The sequence below is a fragment of the Genypterus blacodes genome, unplaced genomic scaffold (assembly GCF_046128005.1).
Source record: "Genypterus blacodes isolate CSIRO-AG114 ecotype Tasmania unplaced genomic scaffold, CSIRO-AGI_Gbla_v1 ptg000003l_1, whole genome shotgun sequence".
Taxonomy (NCBI): Eukaryota; Metazoa; Chordata; class Actinopteri; order Ophidiiformes; family Ophidiidae; genus Genypterus; species Genypterus blacodes.
Window position 1 is genome coordinate 5,379,519 of NW_027466817.1, and position 22,228 is coordinate 5,401,746.

General features: G+C 42.3%; 1 protein-coding gene across 3 annotated transcripts in view; it reads right to left on the reverse strand.

Moving 5' to 3' along the window:
• Nucleotides 1-22,228, reverse strand: part of dscamb (Down syndrome cell adhesion molecule b) — an 82,470-nt gene that overhangs the window by 26,747 nt on the left and 33,495 nt on the right. For all 3 annotated transcript variants that reach the window (XM_076142191.1, XM_076142209.1, XM_076142201.1), the window contains exons 3-10: nucleotides 9,004-9,150; nucleotides 7,869-8,147; nucleotides 7,201-7,476; nucleotides 6,148-6,444; nucleotides 4,918-5,190; nucleotides 3,507-3,785; nucleotides 3,294-3,413; nucleotides 388-567 (exon numbers count right to left, since the gene is read on the reverse strand). In XM_076142191.1, coding sequence (XP_075998306.1) covers nucleotides 388-567; nucleotides 3,294-3,413; nucleotides 3,507-3,785; nucleotides 4,918-5,190; nucleotides 6,148-6,444; nucleotides 7,201-7,476; nucleotides 7,869-8,147; nucleotides 9,004-9,150 — 1,851 coding nt within the window. The remainder of the gene's footprint in view (nucleotides 1-387; nucleotides 568-3,293; nucleotides 3,414-3,506; nucleotides 3,786-4,917; nucleotides 5,191-6,147; nucleotides 6,445-7,200; nucleotides 7,477-7,868; nucleotides 8,148-9,003; nucleotides 9,151-22,228) is intronic.

Below are 22,228 nucleotides of genomic sequence, written 5' to 3' on the forward strand. Positions count from 1 at the left end.
TGTTCTTTGTCATTTCCCCTCCATTTGATGCTTCGCTTATAGTGTTTTTATAAGCTGGAGCTAATCAACTGTTTTGTAACAATTCCAACAATCTATTTATGCTGGTGTGGTGTTTTCCTAAAATAGATTAGGAGCAGGATCCGTGAACAAGCTAATCCTAGACTCAATCATTTATCAACCACATCTGCAGATTTGCATTTAACCTCCTTCCACTTTTCTTCATTCTTTTTTTAATACAAATTTGATTTCTTGTTGAAAAATGCAGTTCGGAAACATTTATTATGGCTGCCTACCGCTGCACCAATTCTGACATTTAAATGTACATTGTACATGTACAATGTACTGCCATCTGCTGTTATTGACGCTGTATCCGATGCGGGCTCTTACTTTTGACGGTGAGGTACATGGACTTGCTGACATCGGCTCCCACGTCGTTGCTGACCTTACACAGGTAGAAGCCGCTGTCATCCTCCAGCACGTGTTTGATCAGCAGTGAGCCGTTGCTCAGCAGTATGACGCGAGACCCGCTGTTCAGAGCGATGGGCTGAAACTGGGGGACACCTGCACCTGCAGCGTGGAAAGAGGATGACGTCAGATGGAAAATGGACCCAAATGGACTCGGGGTGATACAGGAAAACATGGAAAATAAGCATGTATATATGATATCAAACACCTATAGTATGTTGGATAGATTGCTCGTGTGTGCATTCATGTGTACATGCGTGTGTGTTGGGATTTGATGACAAAGATCGTCAGATTTAAGCGGGATTGTAAACATGTTTCGGAACACCAGGACTAAATCCTTAAACCGCCAAAGAGCTGCTGAGCAGAGGGTAGCAAGCCGAGCTGCTGCTGTGATCCAATCAGAACAGACATAATGCTCATGTTTAACAAGACGGCAGATTGCTGCAGCCGCACAACGGGCACAAAGACCTCGCAGGGCCGCCGATTGTGAACACGAAGGACAGACAGTCACATTCAAACATGTTTACTGTGTTACCTTTGATTTACTACAGACATTTATCCTTGACACATAAAAACCACAATTATTTGGACTTGTAATTGGACTGGTGACGTAGTGTAGCCTGTGATTAAAATACATTATTTCAACACAAATGATATAATTGCTCCATTCGCTTACAATACATTATCTCAGCTAATATCTTTTGCGACTCTAACTGCTCCTCTCTAGTAGTGCTGAAAGCGCCACGCCGTACACACGTGTGGACTGCATTAGCTCGTGTTAAAGTTAGCATGTAGAGATCAGAGCCATTTAGCGAGCTGTGGGTTTTCGCTTTTTTAATTAAAATGCAGTCAAGTGGCCATGGCTTGTAAAGGGTCAAGTGGTGACTTTGTTCCTCCTGCTCCCCTGGCTCAGAGAGAGAGAGAGAGAGAGAGAGAGAGAGAGAGAGAGAGAGAGAGAGAGAGAGAGAGAGAGAGAGAGAGAGAGATGAATTATGGATTTTGCATATCCAAATAGAGCTAGTCATTATGCTAATAGCAGTTGACCTTTAGTTACTGTTCCATATCTCCCGGAGACACTCATTTGGCTCTCACCTACTCCTGTTGTAATAAAAGCCTGCCAGACAGCCAAACAGTGGACTAAATGCACCTGCAAATTAGCACCACATTCACACGAGGCTCCCTGTTCATTTCTTAGATTTAGACTCTTTAAGTTCACTCTTTTATCCGGCCATTAGCCCGCCTTGCATTATAAACACTTCTACTTATGAAGATGGTAGGCAATTTACCCTCGTATTGTTTCACACAAAAAATTTAGATGGCCTATTGGTAAGAAATGTCAGAAATTCGTCCGAAAAAAAAAAAGATTTCAGTGCTTCCCACAATAAACAATGATAAAATTGATGTGTTTTCTGTATTGTGGTCATTCATCAAGGCTGGCCCTGCGTAACATTGAACCCTAACCCTACCCTAACCTAAGCCTTACTGCGATAACTTTACATTAGGATGTATATTGCTGAGATGGGGAGATGTTTGTTTCTTATGCAGGCCTAAAAAGGCTGAGCAAGGACACACACACACATATTGCTCTGCCTGATCCCTCCATGCTGATCTTGACTGGTCAGACAGTACCAATTAGGCACGAGGCCTTGTTGTCTCATATCCACACACGAACACTCACTCACACACACACGCCCGCACACACAAAATCCGATCAAAGGATACACGAGCAGATCTGATTCTTCTTTCGTTTGATCATGGGGGCCAAGCACGCACGCACGCGCACACACACACACACACACACACACACACTCACACACACTTGCACGCACACATCACTCCTCATTGGTTGCTGTCCTTCTGTTGGTGAGGCTTTCATCCCTGGTTATATGGATGATGGAGCAAACACCTGGGGCCCCTCTTCACGTACTCTGCTCAAGTGGCTCAACTCACCTGCTACCTTCCTTCCTTCCTGTCTCATTCGGCCTTTCTCTGTCTGTCTGTCTGTCTGTCTGTCTGTCTGTCTGTTTGCTTGCTTTTCTGTATCCCCCATCACTGAGGACCCACTAATGATGCAGGTGGATGCCCTGCAAGATCCCAACCCATGTTTGCAGTTCACACATCTGTTTCACACTCACACACACAGACACATGGGCTGCAGATGAACCAAACGGAACCCACTCACCTGCAAAACCACTTCTAGCACCACATTAGCTGTGTGCAGCGCTTGTCTCCATGCACAGTTGCTTCAACAAACACAAGCTGGGACCACAGTGCTGCCAAAAACAGTTTGGCTACACAAAGACGTGCATATGTGGCAAAAGGGCCCCTATATGATAAGCCTTAATGCAATAGTCAAATTTTCAGGTCATTTACAGCCTAACTGGGTCACTGACATTGTTCTTTGTAAGATGTGGCATTCTGCAGATTTGGCGTTCACTTACCTGGTCTGTAGGATTTTAACCTCAGTCTACATTTGTTTCCTGGGGAACCCAGAGGATACATTTAGCTTTTATTGTGGTGTGCATAGCCTCTATCGTTGCAGAGTTGAGTTAACAACAATGATCCATGAAATCCATAGGCCTACAGACCTGGTAAGTGAATGGCATAAATCTCCAATGTCAGTGATCTACTTCGGATGTAGATTCCATACAAATGCGTGGGAAAAGGTTTTCCATAACCTCCTGAGACCCTGTGTCCTTATATGTGGACAGATGAATTATTGAGCCTTAGAGCACCCTGATGAAGTAGTTTGCTCTGAAATTCTGTTAGTTCTGAGATTTTCAGATCATTCCAGGTGATGGTAACCATGCATGATGTGCTTAACATACCTTTGGAGTGTTCCCATACAATAGTGGGTGGTGGGTAACCTTCAGCTGAGCAGTTGAGAGTGACCGTTTTCCCATAGATCCCATCCTGGTCCTCAGGCTGAACCACAAACTGAGGAGGAACTACATACACACAAAACAAAATTATTCATTTGACTACTGATGATCTTCAGTCTGGAGGTGGAATTAGGTGCTACACGGATCAGTTCTTCTCACCTCTAACAATGAGCTGACTCTGGTGCTCCACGGCAGCAGCCTCATTGCGGGCGATGCATGTGTAGTTGCCGTTGTGGTCAGGGGTCAGGTCGTTTATGCGCAGGGAGCTGGTGAAGTCGATGTTATCCACAGTCACGCCCAGGTTGGCAGGGATCGGTCTGCCGTCTTTCTGCCAGGTGATGTCCAATGGCCGGTCTCCTGACATGACCACGCAGGGGATGAAGACACGCTGACCGATGGTGAAACGCTGGAACTCGAATGGCTGAATATAGGGAGGAACTGCATACAAGAAAGGAAGGCAAAGACAGACAGAGACACAAGGAGAAAAGATAAGACCTGATTTCAATCTTGCATCTCAAACACGCCTGGATTTTGCGGCAGATACGGTGTCCTACAATCTAATCTTACACACTTTTACCTTTCTTGTTTTAAAGGGGTCGTTGAAGGTACATAAAAGACTTAAATAGCAAAGAATCCTGCAAAAATTCAAACTGGAACATTTTGTCCTTTGAGCACAAGAAGCTTAAAGATGATACAAAAAACGGAAGAAAATCATTCTGTCGTGGCTCATTGAGGTTTTTGAAAGGAAAATAGGGAAAGTCTGTCTGTCTGTCTGATCTAAAGCCGCAAGCTTAGCATTTATTCAGAAATATGAAGTCGTGTACAAAGTCATTGTGGCTGCATAATATAATAACACAGTTAGACGATAAGACCCATTTAGATTGTCTGTATTATGTTCTCTGGGGAAACTGAAGCCATCACACGAGTCATCTGTGTTTGAGTGTCCAGTGAGTTCAAATAACATTGAAATAAGCAGCACTTTAGCAGCTTATTTAATTCACAACAAAGTGGGGATAATGGACTCCAGGGATCCCCTGAAGACACTCCAGCATTTTAAGCGTGAGCAGAGTAAATTAACGAACGCACTTGCTCACCAGCACCACTGGGAAGTGCTGCTTTATATCATCTCTCTTTCTTTCTTTGCCTCTCTCTCCATCTCTCACTCTCCCTACTCCTCCTCCTCCGCCTCCTACGTCTCCCTCGCTCCGTGTAAAACCGTAATGTAGTGGCTACATCCTTCATTACATACTGTGCAGAGGGAAGGAAACGGGTCATAATGGGGAAGCCCTTGTTAGCACTATTGCACATTCCGGGCTCTCGGTGGAGCTCAGGCAGTCAACTCAGTAATACCGGTGACACTGACACAGTTTTCATTAGCTACGCTGATGTACTAAGGAAAATAAAGCACCAGTGTCTTCAAATGGCCAGTAGGAGTCGGGGCTCGAGTCAGCCGGGTCCAGATTCAGTCTAATCAGGTTGAGTTTCTGTCTGTGTGTCCATATGTGTGCAACCCAAATGGACCCAAACAGATTCTAATCACATGGTGGTGACCAAGGACAATGTCTCTCACCTCTCACGCGGACATGGACGCTCTGGGTGTCCATCTTGTTGGGCTGTACCATCACCTTGCAGTTATATTCGCCGGCGTCCACCTGCTGCACGTTGGACAGCTTCAGGGTGCCGTTGTTCTCGAAGGCCCTCTGCCGATGGTTGAACGGGAGCAAGGCAGAGTTCTTGTACCACTTTATGGAGTAGTAAGGGTAACCAATCACACGGCAGTGAACAAAGGCATCCCGTCCGGCAATCGCGGTGATGTTTTTCATTGGCCGAATGCTGGCACGGCCTAGAGAGAGATACAGAGAATGGATATAAAGTCTTTTCGGGCTTAGCTCAAGAGTAATTTGGTGTAAATTCACATGTATATGTTCAAATCTCTTCCTATCTTGTTTCTACTCTTGCTCTTTCTCTTACAACCTCATCCTTGGCTTAACTCTAATAAGGAAGCTCGGAAACAACAAGCTAATTAAAGTGTGTTAACCATCTGAAGCAAAACAGAACTATTACAGCTACAAAATGTTGAAATAATGCTGCACTACTAGTACGAAATACTCTGAGGCGGAAGCTCTGGCTGCTCACCCACATAATAATATATTCCATGTCTCATAAAATGGAAACACAGTAATCGGTTTAACATCTGATCGTGAAGAGCTGAATTGGCTGCTTGAGTAAATACACAGAGACGCAGACTCACATTAACACTCAGTCACACTCACACACCAGCAACGCGCAGATAAATTTATTCATGCAAACAGAAGAAATCTATTTTTCTTCTGGCTATTTACAAACCAGCCCATTTTGGAACCCAATATCCAGAAACGCTAATGCGCAGCAAAGCGGCATAATTCATTTGACCTAAAAATTTGAGCACGTCGGAAAAACACAGTAATAATTTGGAAAGAGGGGAAAGGAGTCTGTCATGATTTTTTTTTAAATGTAGCCACGACAGATCATGTGAAAATAAAAGGAAGGAACTGAGGCCAAGTCACAGAAAGGAAAGGGAAATAGATTCAAGATTAAAACGATAGCCGAACTACTACAAACATGTCAGGGGCGGAAAGAAACGTAAGATGAATAAAAGTAAATAAATCTTTGTAAAAGATTTAAAGGAGCAAATCTAATAGGAAAAGCTGAAGATACACATACAACTAACATCCATGTCAATGTCACACACGCACACAGACACACACACACAGACAGGTATGTATATTGTTGTTCTTGGAGGAGCTGATTTGACAAGCACCTCTTACGTTTATTCGAGCCTGGTGGTACACGGCCCCGGCGGAGTTGCTGCACGTGCACCGGTACACCCCACCGTCCTGCACCTGGGTGTGTGTGACGTTCAGCTGGCTGACCACGTGTCCCTCGTGCGTCTCGTAGTGGCCCAGGTGATGGTGGCTGTCCTTGATGACGGGGTCTTCGTCTAGGGACCAGGTGCAGCGGGGAGGCGGCGTGCCCTTGACGTTGCAGACCAGGAAGACGGGCTCGTTCGGGTTGACCACCTTCTCGCTGAAGGAGGACAGGATCTTTGGAGTGCCATCTGTGGGGGATACAAGATGGTGGTGGGGAAAGGGAATTGAACTGTGGTATCAAGCCTGTCTCATCTGCATAACAACAAATCATACAAACGCAAGAACTAACCAGCAACTTGTAGTAGAGCTGAGATTCGCTCTCTGTGCAGTTTAGCTCATTTCTCACTGCTTCCCTGTCTGTGGGGTGTGGCACCACCTAACAATGTCCTTTTGAGGCACTATGACCATTTATTGGCACATTTAAACCTTTGCGATACAGGGTTATTTTCTGCACCGGGAACTAATCAGACACACACACACACAGGGGTTAGCTTTTGAAATGTCTGTGTCTGCCTGCTGCTGCTCTCTGATAATCTAGGTCTGTTCCACATGATTATAGATTATCAATATCTTCGTTTTACAGCTCCCTGGCCACAGGAGACAGTTGCTGAGCAACGCTGCCAAGGTAAGATATTGGAGTGAAGATTGTGTGCATGTGCGTGTGTGGGTGTGTGTGTGTTTGTTTGTATGTGTTTGTCTGGGATGATCTGACTAATAGCAGTCTATAGGACAGAGATGCAGCAGGCTGAACACATAAGGCTGATATTGATCGTCAAGGCCCAAATCTGTTTCTGCTAACTCACTGCTGGTACACACAAAGGACAGCTACTTTTGTGTAGCTTTTGGATATCACTGAAGACACAGACACACAGACACAGACACAGACATAGACACACACACACACACACACACATACGCAAAAAAGCCACATCCACCCTCTATACCTTCGAGGATGACTTGCACAAAGTCCTGTGCAGACATCTTGCCCTTCCTGGCGAAACACTGGTAAGCTCCACCATCACTCTTGGACATTCCCTCCATGATGAGGTTCTCCCTGTTGATCCCGGTGAAGCGAACATTGTTGCCAGGGTAGATGATCTCTCCGTTGCGATACCACGACAGCTCGTACTCGTCGGAGCCGCTCACGCTGCAGGACAGGGACACCTTGCTACCCACGCTGCCTTTCACCTTCCGAGGGCTGACCACTGCTTTCAACGGCTCTACAAACGGGTGCAAGAAGTGTGTTTTCAAAAAGGACATTTTATTTGATCAAGGAGGCTATGAAGAGGACAGGATGAAGATATAGGGGACAACGTTCAGGTGGGATTTGATACTTGGACATGGGATTACGTGGGATTACAGAGAAAATGGTTGTAGCTGGTATCTCTGGGCATCTTTGTGTCACAGTCAGTAACAATCTTTTGCCTTTTTAAACCCTTATAGCTCCCTTTCTGAAAAATAGTGCACAGTGGACTAAAGAAGATAAAATGTTTGTTACCGAATGACGAATGACAGGCAATTACTTTGCTATGCTCCCAAAGAAGCACCACACATTATGTAAGTATTTGCATTTAGAAGTACACAATCTTCAAATCAGAAGCTCCCGACTCACGTTTGACCAGCAGGTGGCCCATGACCTCGGCGTTACCATAGCTGTTCCACACTTCACACACGTACGTCCCGGAGTCGCTGGGCTGCACGCTCTCGATCAGCAACCCTGAGATGGTCTGGCGGAAGCGGCTGTCAGGCTCCAAAGGGCTGTTGTCTTTCAGCCAGCGGTATTTGGGTGTTGGGTAGCCTGACGCCTTACAGGGCAGCTCCACACGGTGATTAATCATCACCTCTCGGTGGTCAAAGCCATCCAAGATGCCTGGCTCAGCATTGGTGGGGTCTAGAGAGGGGAGAAAGGGTGGTGAATTTAGTGTTAATTAGCGGTGAGCATTGCCAGGAGCTTGACAATATAATCCAATATTGATTTGGGAGGTCACGATTCAGTTATATATACTGTATTTTGTAATGTGAGGAGGAGGAGATAGGAGTGTGTTTGGGGGAAAGTTTAATCCCCCCACATAATGACATCAGAGAAGACATTATTTGGTCCTTGTCTGTCCCTCTGTTTATCCATGTGTCCTTCATAATTCAACATAGACAACAACAGCATTAGCCTACAGGACAACCTGTGTCTATGTGTAAATTTCTGATTATAATCCTGTCCTTATAATTCCACCATTGTGCTCCACCAGCCTGCAAATCCCAGCTGTGCTAAGGAAAAGAAGATTCATGAGGCACAAAAACACACTGAAACTGAATCATTTTTCTCATGTATTTTCAAATCCCCAAACACAACTTAATAACATAAACATCTATCATGGTCTTAAGCATAAAATGTAGATCATGTATTGTATATTCCCTTAAATATCTACTAAAGTAAGAATAAAAAAGTTAACACGTTTCAGAACTACATTCAAATAAAAAAACACAAAAAACTCTTACTTTAATATAAAGTTATGATTTTTCACGTTATTGAAAATGCAAAACTCTGAGGTATCCTATAGTTTTTCAACATACATTTATTTAATAAAAATACGATGTAGTATAGATTTTCTTTTCATTATTTTTGCTTTTACATATGCCTGTATGTCCCCGATCCTGTTGTCCTCTCGTGTCACTATACAATGTACTGTAAGAGACCCACATTTCTGTACCTGGCAATTGAACTGATTTGAAGTGTTGACTCCTGCTCTCACCTGACATGGTGAGACGCGCGCTGTTGCTCTGCCGTGTCTCTCCGGTGTAGCGGTGGCGTGTGGTGCAGCGATAGTTGTTCAGCCCATCCTCAGGCAGGACGTCCACAATGTACAAGGCTCCCGTGGATGTGATGAGATATCTTTGTCCTGGAGCAGATGAGAAGAGGTAACGTCAAACATGAAAGGTTGCGTTTGTGTGGCTGTATTAAGTATTTTACAGAGTACAAGAGACAATAACTTAACATCAGCCATCATTTTCAGAAATAACCAACTAAAATGAGACTTGCATATTAAACGTTTGCTCTCTAACAGCCTTTACTGTCAAGTCTGCTGGTCTAGTAACCTCTCTGGCGCCAATGTCTGGCATGGAGAGCCAATCCCTCTTTAGCTGTCACGACCAGTTCCGAATGCAGGGTAATATTATGTTAATGCTGCAGATCAGACCAGGCTGAGTGGGGTTGTCAACATCCATAAGGAAAGAAACCTTCCTCTGTGCCATCACATGGTTGCCCACATTCCCAAGGGAGCAGATTGATGTCAAAACTGATCGAAAAAGCAATTTACAGGAGATTGTCTTCACTGCGCAGAGGTGGGCATACTAAAACAGAGGCGAGTCTGTAAAGCCTGATAGAGAAAGAGCGAGCTCTGGAACATCTACAGGTGATGCTGAGCGTAAAGGAACGCACAGCACACAGACATGACAGGGTTCATTTATGACATCAACTTAACACCTTCATGTTTTAATAGAAAGAACCAATGAGCAGGGTAAAGACCTTTTAGCTTCTTATTCTTAATTCTTAATTCTTTATTCATTATTACGTACCAATGTTTTGGTGTTGAAGCTACATTGAACTAACATGCTTGCTAAGATAGAAACATAAGAGGATTGGAATGTGGCTATATAGTTTGCCGTGACGTGTTTTAGGAGGGATGTCGTTTCCTTTCCTGTATCTCTGATCTGGACAGTAGACAGAGCATGATATAAAATGCACAATGGTGTGAAAGGTCTGAACTTCACCTAATAAGATAATTAACACGTAATTCAAATTTCAAGCCTGGCTTCTTCTTAAGTGACGGGTGTCTACAGATACTCCTCCCTTTAAATTCTACAGCAGCATGTAGAAGATGAAAAATATAGAAGAAGTACAACAACAAAACAACAAGGCTACTGGCTGTAAGTGGCGGTAAAGTTTTGATGTCCTTTTTTAAATTCTGACTTCTGAAATGAACAGAAATATTTTTTACATATTGGATTTTGGATTGCGATCCACTAAACAACAATCCAATAAACAATCCAGGCAAAACTATTTGTTTGTTGTAGTATTTCTCTAAAACAGAAAATAAGCTGGTATGATGCATGTATGTATTCATGCTACTAATGATTCCTTTTCATTCGGCTGAAGCACATTGGGATGAATTTCATATTTCTGAATAGGTTTTTGGTCAAGGTGGCCTTCAGAGGAGAAATTTCCAGATCAAAGGACTCACGGCATTTATGAAAAATGCATGACCAAGCAGGTGCAGATGCTTCGCTTTTCTGTATGGGTGAACAAATTAGATGCCTCTTCCCCGAGGTCACGTAAAATCAGGGAGATCACTCCAACACGTCTCACTATACCTACGGTGTTAGTGCTATATTTCACATACATGCTGAGATGAATAATGACATGGCCCAAAACTACTAGATGAAAGAAAATATTAAATAGAAATAAATAAGAATGATTTTCTGAAATACTACACATCACCATCAAAATAGTAATTGTTTTAATATTCCAAATGCAGACTCATACATATGAAGAAAGGAAAGCATTCTGGAAATGTCTATGTTTATTATGAAATGTATACAAGGGAAACTAAACCTTGTGGTTAAGCAAATAGGGGGATATGGAAAGAAGGGGGAGAAACTGGCAAATTGCACAGCTATTGTAAGCGTTGACCTAGATAGAACCGACAACAGATCCCATGAATTTGATGTCCTGAAGGGGTTTCACTGGTTTACATGCAGCACTGTTATATGGGCAACCAGAAAGTGAATCCATAAAGATAGAGAAGGAGGGAGTGTGACTGTGTGTATGTGCATGCACATGTATGTGTGTGTGCAGCTGCCTGCAGCCATGCATGCCAGTATGCGAGACAATTGGTGGGAGGACGTCTTGTCAGGGGTTGAGGAGGCCCGATGCAATAAACATTTGCATGTCAGTAAGCGTTGCTGCATTTCAGATTGCCATTATAGGCTTTTCTTTTTGGCTACATTCTCTGGATGCGTCTTGAGCAGAAAGAGAACATTTGTTCAATCCTTTTTCATGCAGCTTTGTATTTTTAGGATTCTTACAAATGCCTGTCAAATTGTAAAAATGAAAATCACTCACACATAGCTGTGATGAGGGACAGGGGAAAAAAGAAAGCAAGACTGAAGCTTTTATTCCGTTAAAATAAACAGGACTAAATCCTTCATAAAAAGGTAAAATCCTTGATATGCAGCAGCAAAAACAACTCGACACATCTACTTCAAAGCTGTCCAGTCCAAACAGTGTTTCCCTTTCTTCTTTCCTCCCTCCCCGCTTCTCCATTTTGATGCTGTACTGGTCCTCTGAAATCTCACTGTGGAATCCATCTTGAGTGAGACAAAATGGTATTTCACTCCAGCTGCTGTGAGCTGCTGCAATTTTCTCTTCAAGCACCTCTATGCTCCTACAATGCCTTTTAAGACGTCAGAGCTCAGTGATTGTGTTATGACAGAATGACGCTCAGGCAGAGGGGACGCTACAGTATGCAGAGGAAGCAAATTGAGAGCTATTGTATTGTATTGTATTGTATTTCTTCCCTGCGACCTGTCCGCTTAAATCATTTCCTTTGTCTTTCACTTGCTCAGTGCATATTTTTCTGAATTCAGCACTGTGCGCTGCAGTCTGACTTTATTAATTCACAATATCAAAACGATTCTGCATACGTCTATAAACACACAAAACGTGTCAGTATTGTAAATGCTGCTTTACAAATAGGGCAATAATTGAGTCCAAACAAAGTGGAGCCCCTTCTCCTCATTCATTCACAGCCACTGCTACAGTAAAGTGAAAAAGTGCTCCACTCCACCAGACACACTTTATCTAATCATCCCCACTTTGCCGGAGACAGAATCTAATACGAACAGCGGGCTCTCACTCTCAGCAGGCTAAATAAGCCTCGACGTACAGATGAGCTAGTGTCATAGCATCCACACTGCCGACAGAAGTGGAGGAGTCACTGTCGTATTATGATTCATAACAGACTACATTGGTCTGATCTTAGCCGACAATATGCAACACAGGTAGAAGAATAAGTGGTCTGGGAGGGAAACACTAATTCCAAAATACAGACATAAAGGCATCCCTGTAACAAAACCATTAAGATTTCCCTTAAGTTAACAAATCTCACGTCATTAAAGTTTGATACTGAATATTGAAGACAATGTTTCTTTATGGCTGCACCATTTGATTTCTTTGGTAAAAACACATTTCATAGGGCTACAAAATCATAAATCCTACAATTCAACATCGTCTCCCCACCTGCATTCAGGTAGATTGAAGTGCCAGATAAACCCTGAACAGCGGCAGGTCACTGGTAAATGTTCTCCCTCGGTGTAAGAGGCCAACCTGTCAATCCCATTATTATTATTATATTTAAAAAAGCAGTATGATTTTAAGTTTATGTTTTTATTACAGCTTACATCTGTGTTCTTGATTCTGATTGGTTTAAAAGTGGGGTTGAAAAACCCAATTCAGTCTAGTTGACGTCAGAGCTGGTCTGTAATTCTCATCGGCTGGGCTGTAAAAGTTGCATGTATATTAGTTTCAGAGTTGGGTCTGAACCACCAATCAAATCCGTGGTAGCTGGATGTTCTAGCTGCACTTGCTGGGAAGGCTGCCGTCTTGTTCAGTGTAATAAAGGAAAAATGGACCCCCTGCCTGTCTGCTTCCTATTGGGGTTTTCTGATGCATATTTTAGTAATGTCTGAAGTGTATCTTTATAAAGGCTAAAAGAGTGAGTCAGTGCTGTTGTGGTTTAACAACGGGGGGTGTAGGGGTGGACTGGCTCTACAGTGTGACTCAGACAGGGAGAGACTCAGTTCTAGTCGGGTCAGCAGAGAGTGTGAGATGATGGATGGTTCTGAGAAAGTTCGAGAACTGTGTGATTACTTTTCTGGCCCACTTCAACTGTCCTGAGTGAATTCAGCCACTATATCAAAATTTATATAAAGTATGGACAGCTGTCTATCACAAACGTCTGTGGAGAAAACGCACCACGTATCCAAAGGTTTCCAGCTCATAAATTACTTATGTCACACTGTATGTGTGTGGTTATATGGATTTGGAGCCTCTGTAGGATTTTACATTTATTAGTGGTGTGAAATCACAGAGAAATATTGAATGTTTTCATCATCATAAAGTTTATGATCCAATACTACACAAGCATCACAGAGGAGCTGCTGCACTGACTGCTGCGCTGGTGCTGTCAGAGTCAAAGAAGTCCTCAGATAAATTGCCGGCTGCTCAGGGTCGGTGGTACGTTCCATCATGAAACAGGGCACGAGGGGCCAGACACCGAATCGCAGCTTTAATCTGAGCTGATTGAGGTCAGATCGCAGGACTGAACTCTCCCACAGAGCTCCTTAGGGCTGCATGGCTACATGCAGAGAAACCAAAATGAGCGTGATAGCCATTCTGCAGAGCAACCCAGGAAATCTCTATTGTTAATCTGTCTACCATACCATACATGGTCAAACGTCCTACTCAGATCGAGACATTCTTTATTACAGAGAAGTGAACCTTGTGCTTTCGTGTGTCAAGCTGTTCTCATTGAGCTACATCGCTCTGTGGGGTTGGGCAGGGGGTGGGGGAGTAAATGCAGACACTGTGGCTCTCTCCAGGATCCATTTAATTAACATGATGACTCTAAAATCAATAAAAGACATGCTAATGGTCAAACTACTGTAACACTCTTTAAATCAATGGATACAACACTCTCACACGGCACAGGACTGGAAGAACCAAGTGCTCTTTACACCGGATAAAGGAATCAGTCCGTGAGACGAAATGAAACCTATATTAAATTAAATAAATGATAATATTGTTGGATGTGTTTGGAATCCTGTGCACAATGCAATGACTTTATAAGTGGTGGAAGTTCTTCTGCCGGCTTACATTGATCTTGTACTTTTTATTATGTATTTGCATTCCGGTAGGGATATGAACAAAATAAGAAAAGTTCCTGTCTGAATCATGAAAAGTACGAATGACAGGCGTGATCAGACACTGGTGGACTTGAAGGATCCCATCCGAGGGCCCAAATAAGACCCTTGCGGAACACCTTGAGCTAATCTGATACGGAAAGATAAAACAATTTGAGTTCTTCCAGTAAAACAGTCATAGACCCAAAGATCTGATGAGTCATCTCACCCTAAAATGGATAATTTAAGATTTCATGTTTACTTTAGATAAGTCAATGAACAGTGATTGCTGCAGTTGCGAATTCACAAAGGACTGAAGAACAAGCAGGGTAACCTTTAAGTAGCTGTTTAAACCCAACAGGGGCAGCTTTCCATATATTTGGAATTTGGAAGGAATATGAAGGATATAAGATGGTGGTGCTACAATTAACTGAGCTCTAAGGTACAGCTTTATCAGTTCATCATTATAAACTTGACCTCAGTTACTAACTGGAGAGAAAATGTATTGTTTCAAGCATTTAGCAATCTTGAATCTCGCAACCTCCTTCCTGTTTACAAGGCCTCGGCAAATGCTTTGTGTATCATGGCCAAACACTGCGGCTTTTCAACACACTGTGTAATCACCTTGGACTTGTTTGTCATATGCAAAGTTTCAGGGTGATTCTATTAACTTGATGGGAAAAGTAGTGAAGATGGATTTTGCATAAAACTATAGGTAGTGGAAAAAACAATCTGTATGTGCAATGGTTTTCTGTTCTTTTTTAAAAATGTAATCATGCATTTTATGGTTAATGTGTGACTGGTTAAATATAACGTTTCTCTTTATGGTGCCATAATCTGGGCAATCATGGTTTCATATTTCAATATAGCTGATGAGTTGAGTAGATTTGGAACTGATCCACCAAAACTGGTAGCCTAGGGTCAAAGATGTTTTTCATGCCTATAAGAAGTTGTTTAAGAAGAGAAACTTCACTAGTGTTAAATCTAATGAGATTAGGACAAAAACTAAAATGCTTTCAGTGCCAGTAAAAACACTTCTCTTTCTCTCTTTGCACCTGCCATGTGCATAAAATTATAGGAATAGAAGTGAATGACAGAGGTGCCATTGAAACCAGAGCGAAGAAGGCATCCTTGGTTCAGTGGAAGGTTTGGCATCAGAGCTAGAATGCTAAGAGACTCTCTGTTTTCTTATTCAGCCTCAAATACCACCGTGTTCCTGTTTGGCTCATTCCTCTTCCTCTCCGTGCTCCTGCTTCTTCTCTTTCCTCCTCTCCCTCTCTCTCTTTCTCTCAATCTCGCTCTCTCTCTCTTTCTGTGTGTGTCCTGAATGCTAAAATAGTGGTTGCCTGAGTCAGAACACTGCAATAAAATCCTGCAGTCTCAAATCCCCACATTAAGTCCCTGCTTTAGTTAAATGTTAGGTTAGGTGTACGTTAGGTGTCCTGTAATTAATCAATCAGTTGATAATGATTATAGTACAAATAAAACCAAATGAATCTGTATGGCCTAAAATAATCTGTCTGGTATCACAGGGCCACAGACCCGGGACTTGAGTCGGGCTTGGTCTAAGTTATATTCGTTTGGGTCCATGTGGCTCAGTCTGTGTGTCAGTATGTCTAAGCGGAGCCCCAGTCTGCAGCTCTGATTATGTGAGGCGTTTGTTTCAGATCAGTTAAAGCCTTAACTGTCTCTGTATCTATTAAAGATCCTTTCCTTTCAGTTCTGGTCCCTTTTTGGTTATAAATTTATTCATATGGGTTTTCATGTAACTGTTTCAGTTCATGTCCAAAATTCTGGACTAGATGTCAAAACATAAAGGGACAAAACAGTGACAGAGTAAAATCCATTATTGAAAACTGGATTTTACATTTTAAAACTCTTAAATGTATATTCAAAGGCCACCACAGAGTAAGCAAGATGCTAACTTTAAATGTGTGTATGCTGAGATCATATTATTATATATATTATATTATTATTATATTATTATTATAACTCTTGGATAAATATTTTTAAAAACTATTATTAAGAAATGTGTTTTCTCCAAAAAAGGAGTCAATAATCTAATGAAAAAGATTCACTGCAGTGTCAATGATGAATGTGGATGTAAGTGTGATAACGTTGCTTTGCTTCTTTTGCTTTTATTTCCTGAATCACAACACCACTAAAGACCAGGAGCCTTGATCCTTCACTCTCTCATACACTTTAGAATAACCATCAAATGCCCAACAGGTATGCACTTAAAAATATCGTCCTTATTTTAATTTAGTTTCCATGTATTTAAAAAAAATCCACTGTGAGAAAAGCAGACAATGAAATGGCAATTTGCTGACTACCATTGTTGTAAATTAAAGATGGGCTTTCATTTATCGTAAATGATTAATGTGAGTTGTAATCCATGCAAAAAATGTCCAACTGCCATCAGATGCACTATTCATATTTAATAAACAATTGAAAGAGTAAAGATGTCACCTTAATAAATCATGGTTGCCCGTGTGAGTGTATTTACTTGTTTGGTCAGACGGGAACGAACAGATTCAACATATTTACATCAAAAATCCGTAGCAAAGATTCAGAAGAAACTGTGCAAATATGCAAATTAAATTGTATTAGTTTAATTTAAGTATTGTGGCCGTACTTAGACGCAAGTTAATTCATAGTAAAGCATTTTAAACAGAGTGTGGATAAATATTGCACATAGACTGTTGGATTTTAACATTAGTAAGAGAACTAAATAAGACATAATTAATAACAACAACACGCTTTGCTTTCAAACCAGAATGTGACAGTAATATAGCAGATTACAAAGAAGCTGTCTGGTGCGTCAGGGTTGTGTGAGCCTCAATAAGAAAAGCAGAGATATGCAGCGTGCACACCGCTGAGCCACACTGCACCTGTGTGAAGGTTCAAGTCACGACACAGAGCACCCTCATACAAGATCGCACAGGGAAATGATTCATTTTATGTATAGTACCTTGCTGAGCTTGGTTATAGGCATGCACACACACACACACACACACACACACACACACACACACACACACACACACACAATCTGCTGAAAAGAGGAGTCAGGTCTCCAAGGTTAAAGAGTCTGGGGGTTGTTGATGTCTTTGATGAGGTTAGCAATTCAGTAATCTCCGCTGAAGCCCAGAGCTATTAAACAGCATGTTGCTAAGCAGGCCTGCGCATGGAAGAACGTCAGCACAACAGCGCCAAAACACGAGTTTAAAGCGTTTCTTCAGTGAGGCAGCTGGATGGACACGACAATGTTAGCAGGTCACAGGGATAATAAGCTGCAGTCTAGCCTGGGCGAAAGTTTTAAATACATAAATTGGGAGATCAGTTTTACGCCCGTGGCCCTGGACGATCCACAGCCCTGGGTGTGTTCCATCTCTCCCTGCTCGAGATCAGGCGTGACCAGCCAATCTAGATCTGCAAGGCACGTCTGCATCAAGTGAACACACCAGATTGAGGTAGAATACATTGTAGCAAGGTAGGGGGTCATTAGGTGCTGGTAGAGGTTGAACGTAAAGGAGCGAAAAGTCAAGCGCCAAAATGTATTGTAAATATGTAAAAATATATTTATCACACAACCAAAACAAGCTGCTGACTAATCTAATCATTTATTATATTTACAGCATATCAGCACACCAACAATTTTGGAAATAAATATCTTTCCGACCCACAGCAGGAGAATCCATCGTCAACTGTTGCACTCAATCTGTGTTTGACTCCATGTCTGGAAAATTACACTCACAGATGGATCATAAAATAAGTTATTAAATCCACCCTCCTATTTCCACCATACTGGAGAGAAGATGTTGGTTTTGTGTTGTGTGTGTATGTGTGTGCGTGTGTGCGTGTGAGTGTGTGCGTACGTGCATTTGTAAGCACATGCAACATGTGTAGCAGTCTGCCATCATAACCTAATTATTGCAGCAGCTTAACAACAGCAATTAGCACATTTCCATCAGACGACACTAATTTGTGCATTCCATTCCAGCAGTATTGAGGACTGAGCGAGAGAGAGAGAGAGAGAGAGAGAGAGAGAGAGAGAGAGAGAGAGAGAGAGAGAGAGGGGGAGGGAGAGACTTAATTCATTCCTGAGCTACTATGTTAAATCCATATCTATAGTGGAGTGAAAATTGCTTATGGTAATTGCAGTTATTGTAAAACTGGGTTGAAGCGTTAATGAAACTTCCAAATTTTAACCGTTTTGTTCACTTTTCCTTGCTTCTCCCTCAGGGAGGCCACGTTTCCTCATCTGACATCCCAGAAAAAACCCCTCCCAGACCGATATAAGACATTTGGAAGAGAGGATGTCTATACTGCCGCCTTCTGGAGTTAAACTATTAAACAAACCCATGGTAGATGTGTAGAAAATGTGCTTAGATGTTTTAGAGGTCAGATGGACCATACAGTGTTTACACTGTTAGGCCATTCTGCAAAGTCTGGTGCATTTCCGTCTCTCAACATTTCAACTACCAAAAATATAAAAAATATTTGTGCTACATTTGAATCCTATTGAATTTCCCGCTATGTAGAAACCAAAGGTTGTCCAGGTGTTTGGCTTTCATGATGAATGAATGAAGCTTTGAACGGGGCACCATTCGTCTTCTGTCTGTCACATTAACGGTTTGCTAAATATCGCCCGTGTACAGTCGCAGTCAAAGTTTGGCGTTGGGGAAACTTTCAAAGCTGCAGTTTGTTCATCTTATTGGATTTAGTGGATTATTGGATTCTTTTTTTTTTTGGTTGGAAAAATTGGATTTTCAAAGCTTCAATTTTCCTGATGTTTTTGAAGCCATTTTCCTTGAAGATGAATCAAACAAAACCTATTAAAGGTCTGCTGCCTCTGTCTCAGAAATATAACCTACCCTGTGTACCCCCCCCACCTTAATTGTCCCTCCCTTGCTCTGCCCCCAGACCCCCCTCCCTTCTTCCTACGCAGAGATGCATGTTGAGTGATAGGCCTGTGGATGAGTCTGGACAGTGCGTCTGAAGCCCTGGTTTTTAATAGGGTTCTGTTCCCAGTAATTATGCTGACACAATTTGATCAGCGCGGGGCTAAGTATCTTCATCTGAGGGAGATCGGGGGGAATTAACGCTGATGTAATAAGTACAATTTGTCACTATTAAGACAGAGGTGTTGACAGGCTCTGGTGTTGTCAGGGCAACTGATGGCTCTCCCGTGCTACAGTATGTATTCTACTGCATCCGCCGGCAAACCAGAGCTGTCAGGGCCCCTCAGTAATCGATTCCTAGTGTTCCTCTGCACAGGCAAAAGCACACATACAATGACACACTCAAACACACGTATAATAGCATATATATACTGTACATATATGGGCAAAACATGACATATGTGTAACATAACGTATATATATATGCTGGCATGCATGCACATACACTTATTGTATACTGCTTTCATGTTAGGACCTCCAACACAGAGGCCAGAGCGTAGTGCACCCAGAGCCACACACACACACACACACACACACACACACACACACACACACACACACACACACACACACGCCCTGAGCCCAAATAGCAACACACCCTCTTAGCAAACAGCCAACACATACGTCTTGACATACTGTGACATGACGAGTCGTGGTGTCAAATCTGCGATGGTGATGAGGTTCTAATATGCACCAATGAGATGAGAATTCATTCATTACCAGAGAGATTGCTAATGCCAAGATCCTGCCAAGATAAAACTGAATTGTCATTAAAATGTGAAAAGTCAAGTATTACAGAGGCACATCAGCTCAATCGGATCACAAATTGGTTGTTTACTTAATGTCTGAAAATGTCACAATGTTAATTAAACTCACTGTTAGTAGCTGCCAAGGGTGCTTCTCTGTAAAACGTCCATCCTGCTCACCAACTTTCAGAAAAATCCCACCAATACATTGATATCCTCATTGGTGAAGGCAAATAATGAATTCATGATGGAATAAATCCATAACTAAATAAATGCTTTCAAGCAATCTTATAGTAGCTTGATGCAGGCTAAGACCACTGAGTCGACCCAAACCAGCAACAATACCGCAATACCATCGATCTGTTCACACACTCTGGACTCAGGCATCTCCAGTGTCCAGCTGTGGGTCAAAACACAAAACCACCTGATCCAATCAGCCATCACTTTCACACACACACACGTCAAAAACTCACAGCGGCAGAATGGATTTAACATCTTCATTGAGGAAGAAACTTTTGTGTTTGTAAGTGCAAAGATTAATCTCTTATAATAATAAACAAGAAAGAGAAATACATAAATCCTCAACATTTACTGTATGCATGCCTAGAAATATGCATTTACTAGAATATGTAAAGTAACTATGTGGTTTCCCCGTGCTACAGGAAATCGTTGCAGGCGTATCATAAACACGAGCATATAAATCTATCGATATTGCAGAAAGAAAGACAACCTATCAAAATTATTGACAGTGTTGGTTATATATCATATAGAGAGTGGAGAACATATATTATTGATGGCTGCCCTTTAAAAGGCTTTAGGAAAAGGTCAGCATATATGCAATCCTGTTAACACACACACTGCAATGTAAAGCTATACTTTCTTTTTCACATTTAGCCATTTAGTTAATGATTTTGGCAGAATGATGTAACCTGATGATGCATCTGTTGCTGTGGAGTGCATTTATGAGTGACAGTTCCACTCTGTCATGCAAAGTTTCCACTCACGCAGACTTCTCAACAATTTACATCTGCAGTACTTCTAATTTACTGAGCTATAAAACTGTGGCAAATTATCATTTTATGAATCGAGGCTAAATCTGTACAAACAACTTGAAATAAGCAGCGTGACTGCGTGTCGCAATCCCGGCACATATGGCCCCCAGCACAATTATCACGTCTGTGCTTTAATATCAAGCAAAGGCAGCAGCAGTAACATCCCACTGTTCTTTATGGAAAATGGCTCAATGAAGCATGTAAAAGGGTCAAAAATGTTCCCTCGAATCACACACACATGCCCCAGGGCCTGATTTACCTGAGAGAACAAAGCAGAGGGATATCACAGAGACAGAAACATGCTGTTTGTTTATGTACACAAGGATGTTGCATAGACTTGTTAATGAAAGTTGCTTTATGCCGCGAGATGGGGACGACAAAGGAGGAGGGAACGAGCGGGTCAGGAAGACTGAAAGAAAGGAAGCACGGGAAAACAGAAGAGGGGGACGGGAGGACCAGCGCTCCGGGAGGTAGATGACACGCCACGCAGGATTTCACTGGAAAACCACCAGAAAACAATCTGTAGCCCGAGGCGCATTATTGTACTAACAGAGCCATTCTGTCTGCGCTCAGATGTAGCGAACAGGCAGCGAAGTGGCGCCCAGCAACAGCAGCAATCATGACAGATTCCCATTCCGCTGATAAAGGAAGACTGTGAATGTGATCATCCCCCTAACACGCCTCCGTCAGTGCATAAAGTACGTCAGTGTGGATGGAGCCGCAGCGGTGGAATGCTTGATTCTGATTGGTTAAAAGAGGCTTGGAAAATCTCAATACCAACGTCGGGGAAGGTTGCCATCTTGTTTGGTGCATTAAAGTCTGTCAGGTTGGTTTGAATGTTTTTTTGGTTCGGATTTGCATTTAATACTTAAATTTTCGACTTGAGGTTCTTCCTTATTGATTCATAGAGACTTGACCTGATATATGATCGTTATTGTTTAGAAACAGCAAAACAAAATCAAGTGCAATACATCACCGCTGTTCTATTGAAGTAAACCCAAATATGAAAGTGGCTATGACTTTACATCATCTCTGCCTAAACTCCCACTCGCACCTCCCTCCATGTTGAGCTGGAAGCGGAGGTTCACTAACAAGGTGAGTGGCATATAGTTTGACTCTGTGTATTAGTTTGAAACACAATTAAATGCTGTGTCCATTTTGTTCACGACACACTGAAAAGCTGCACTGCAATAATGGAGGATCATTTCTTTGCACTTGAAAATTTAGACTCAGGCCTTCGTCAAAGAGCAAAAAAAT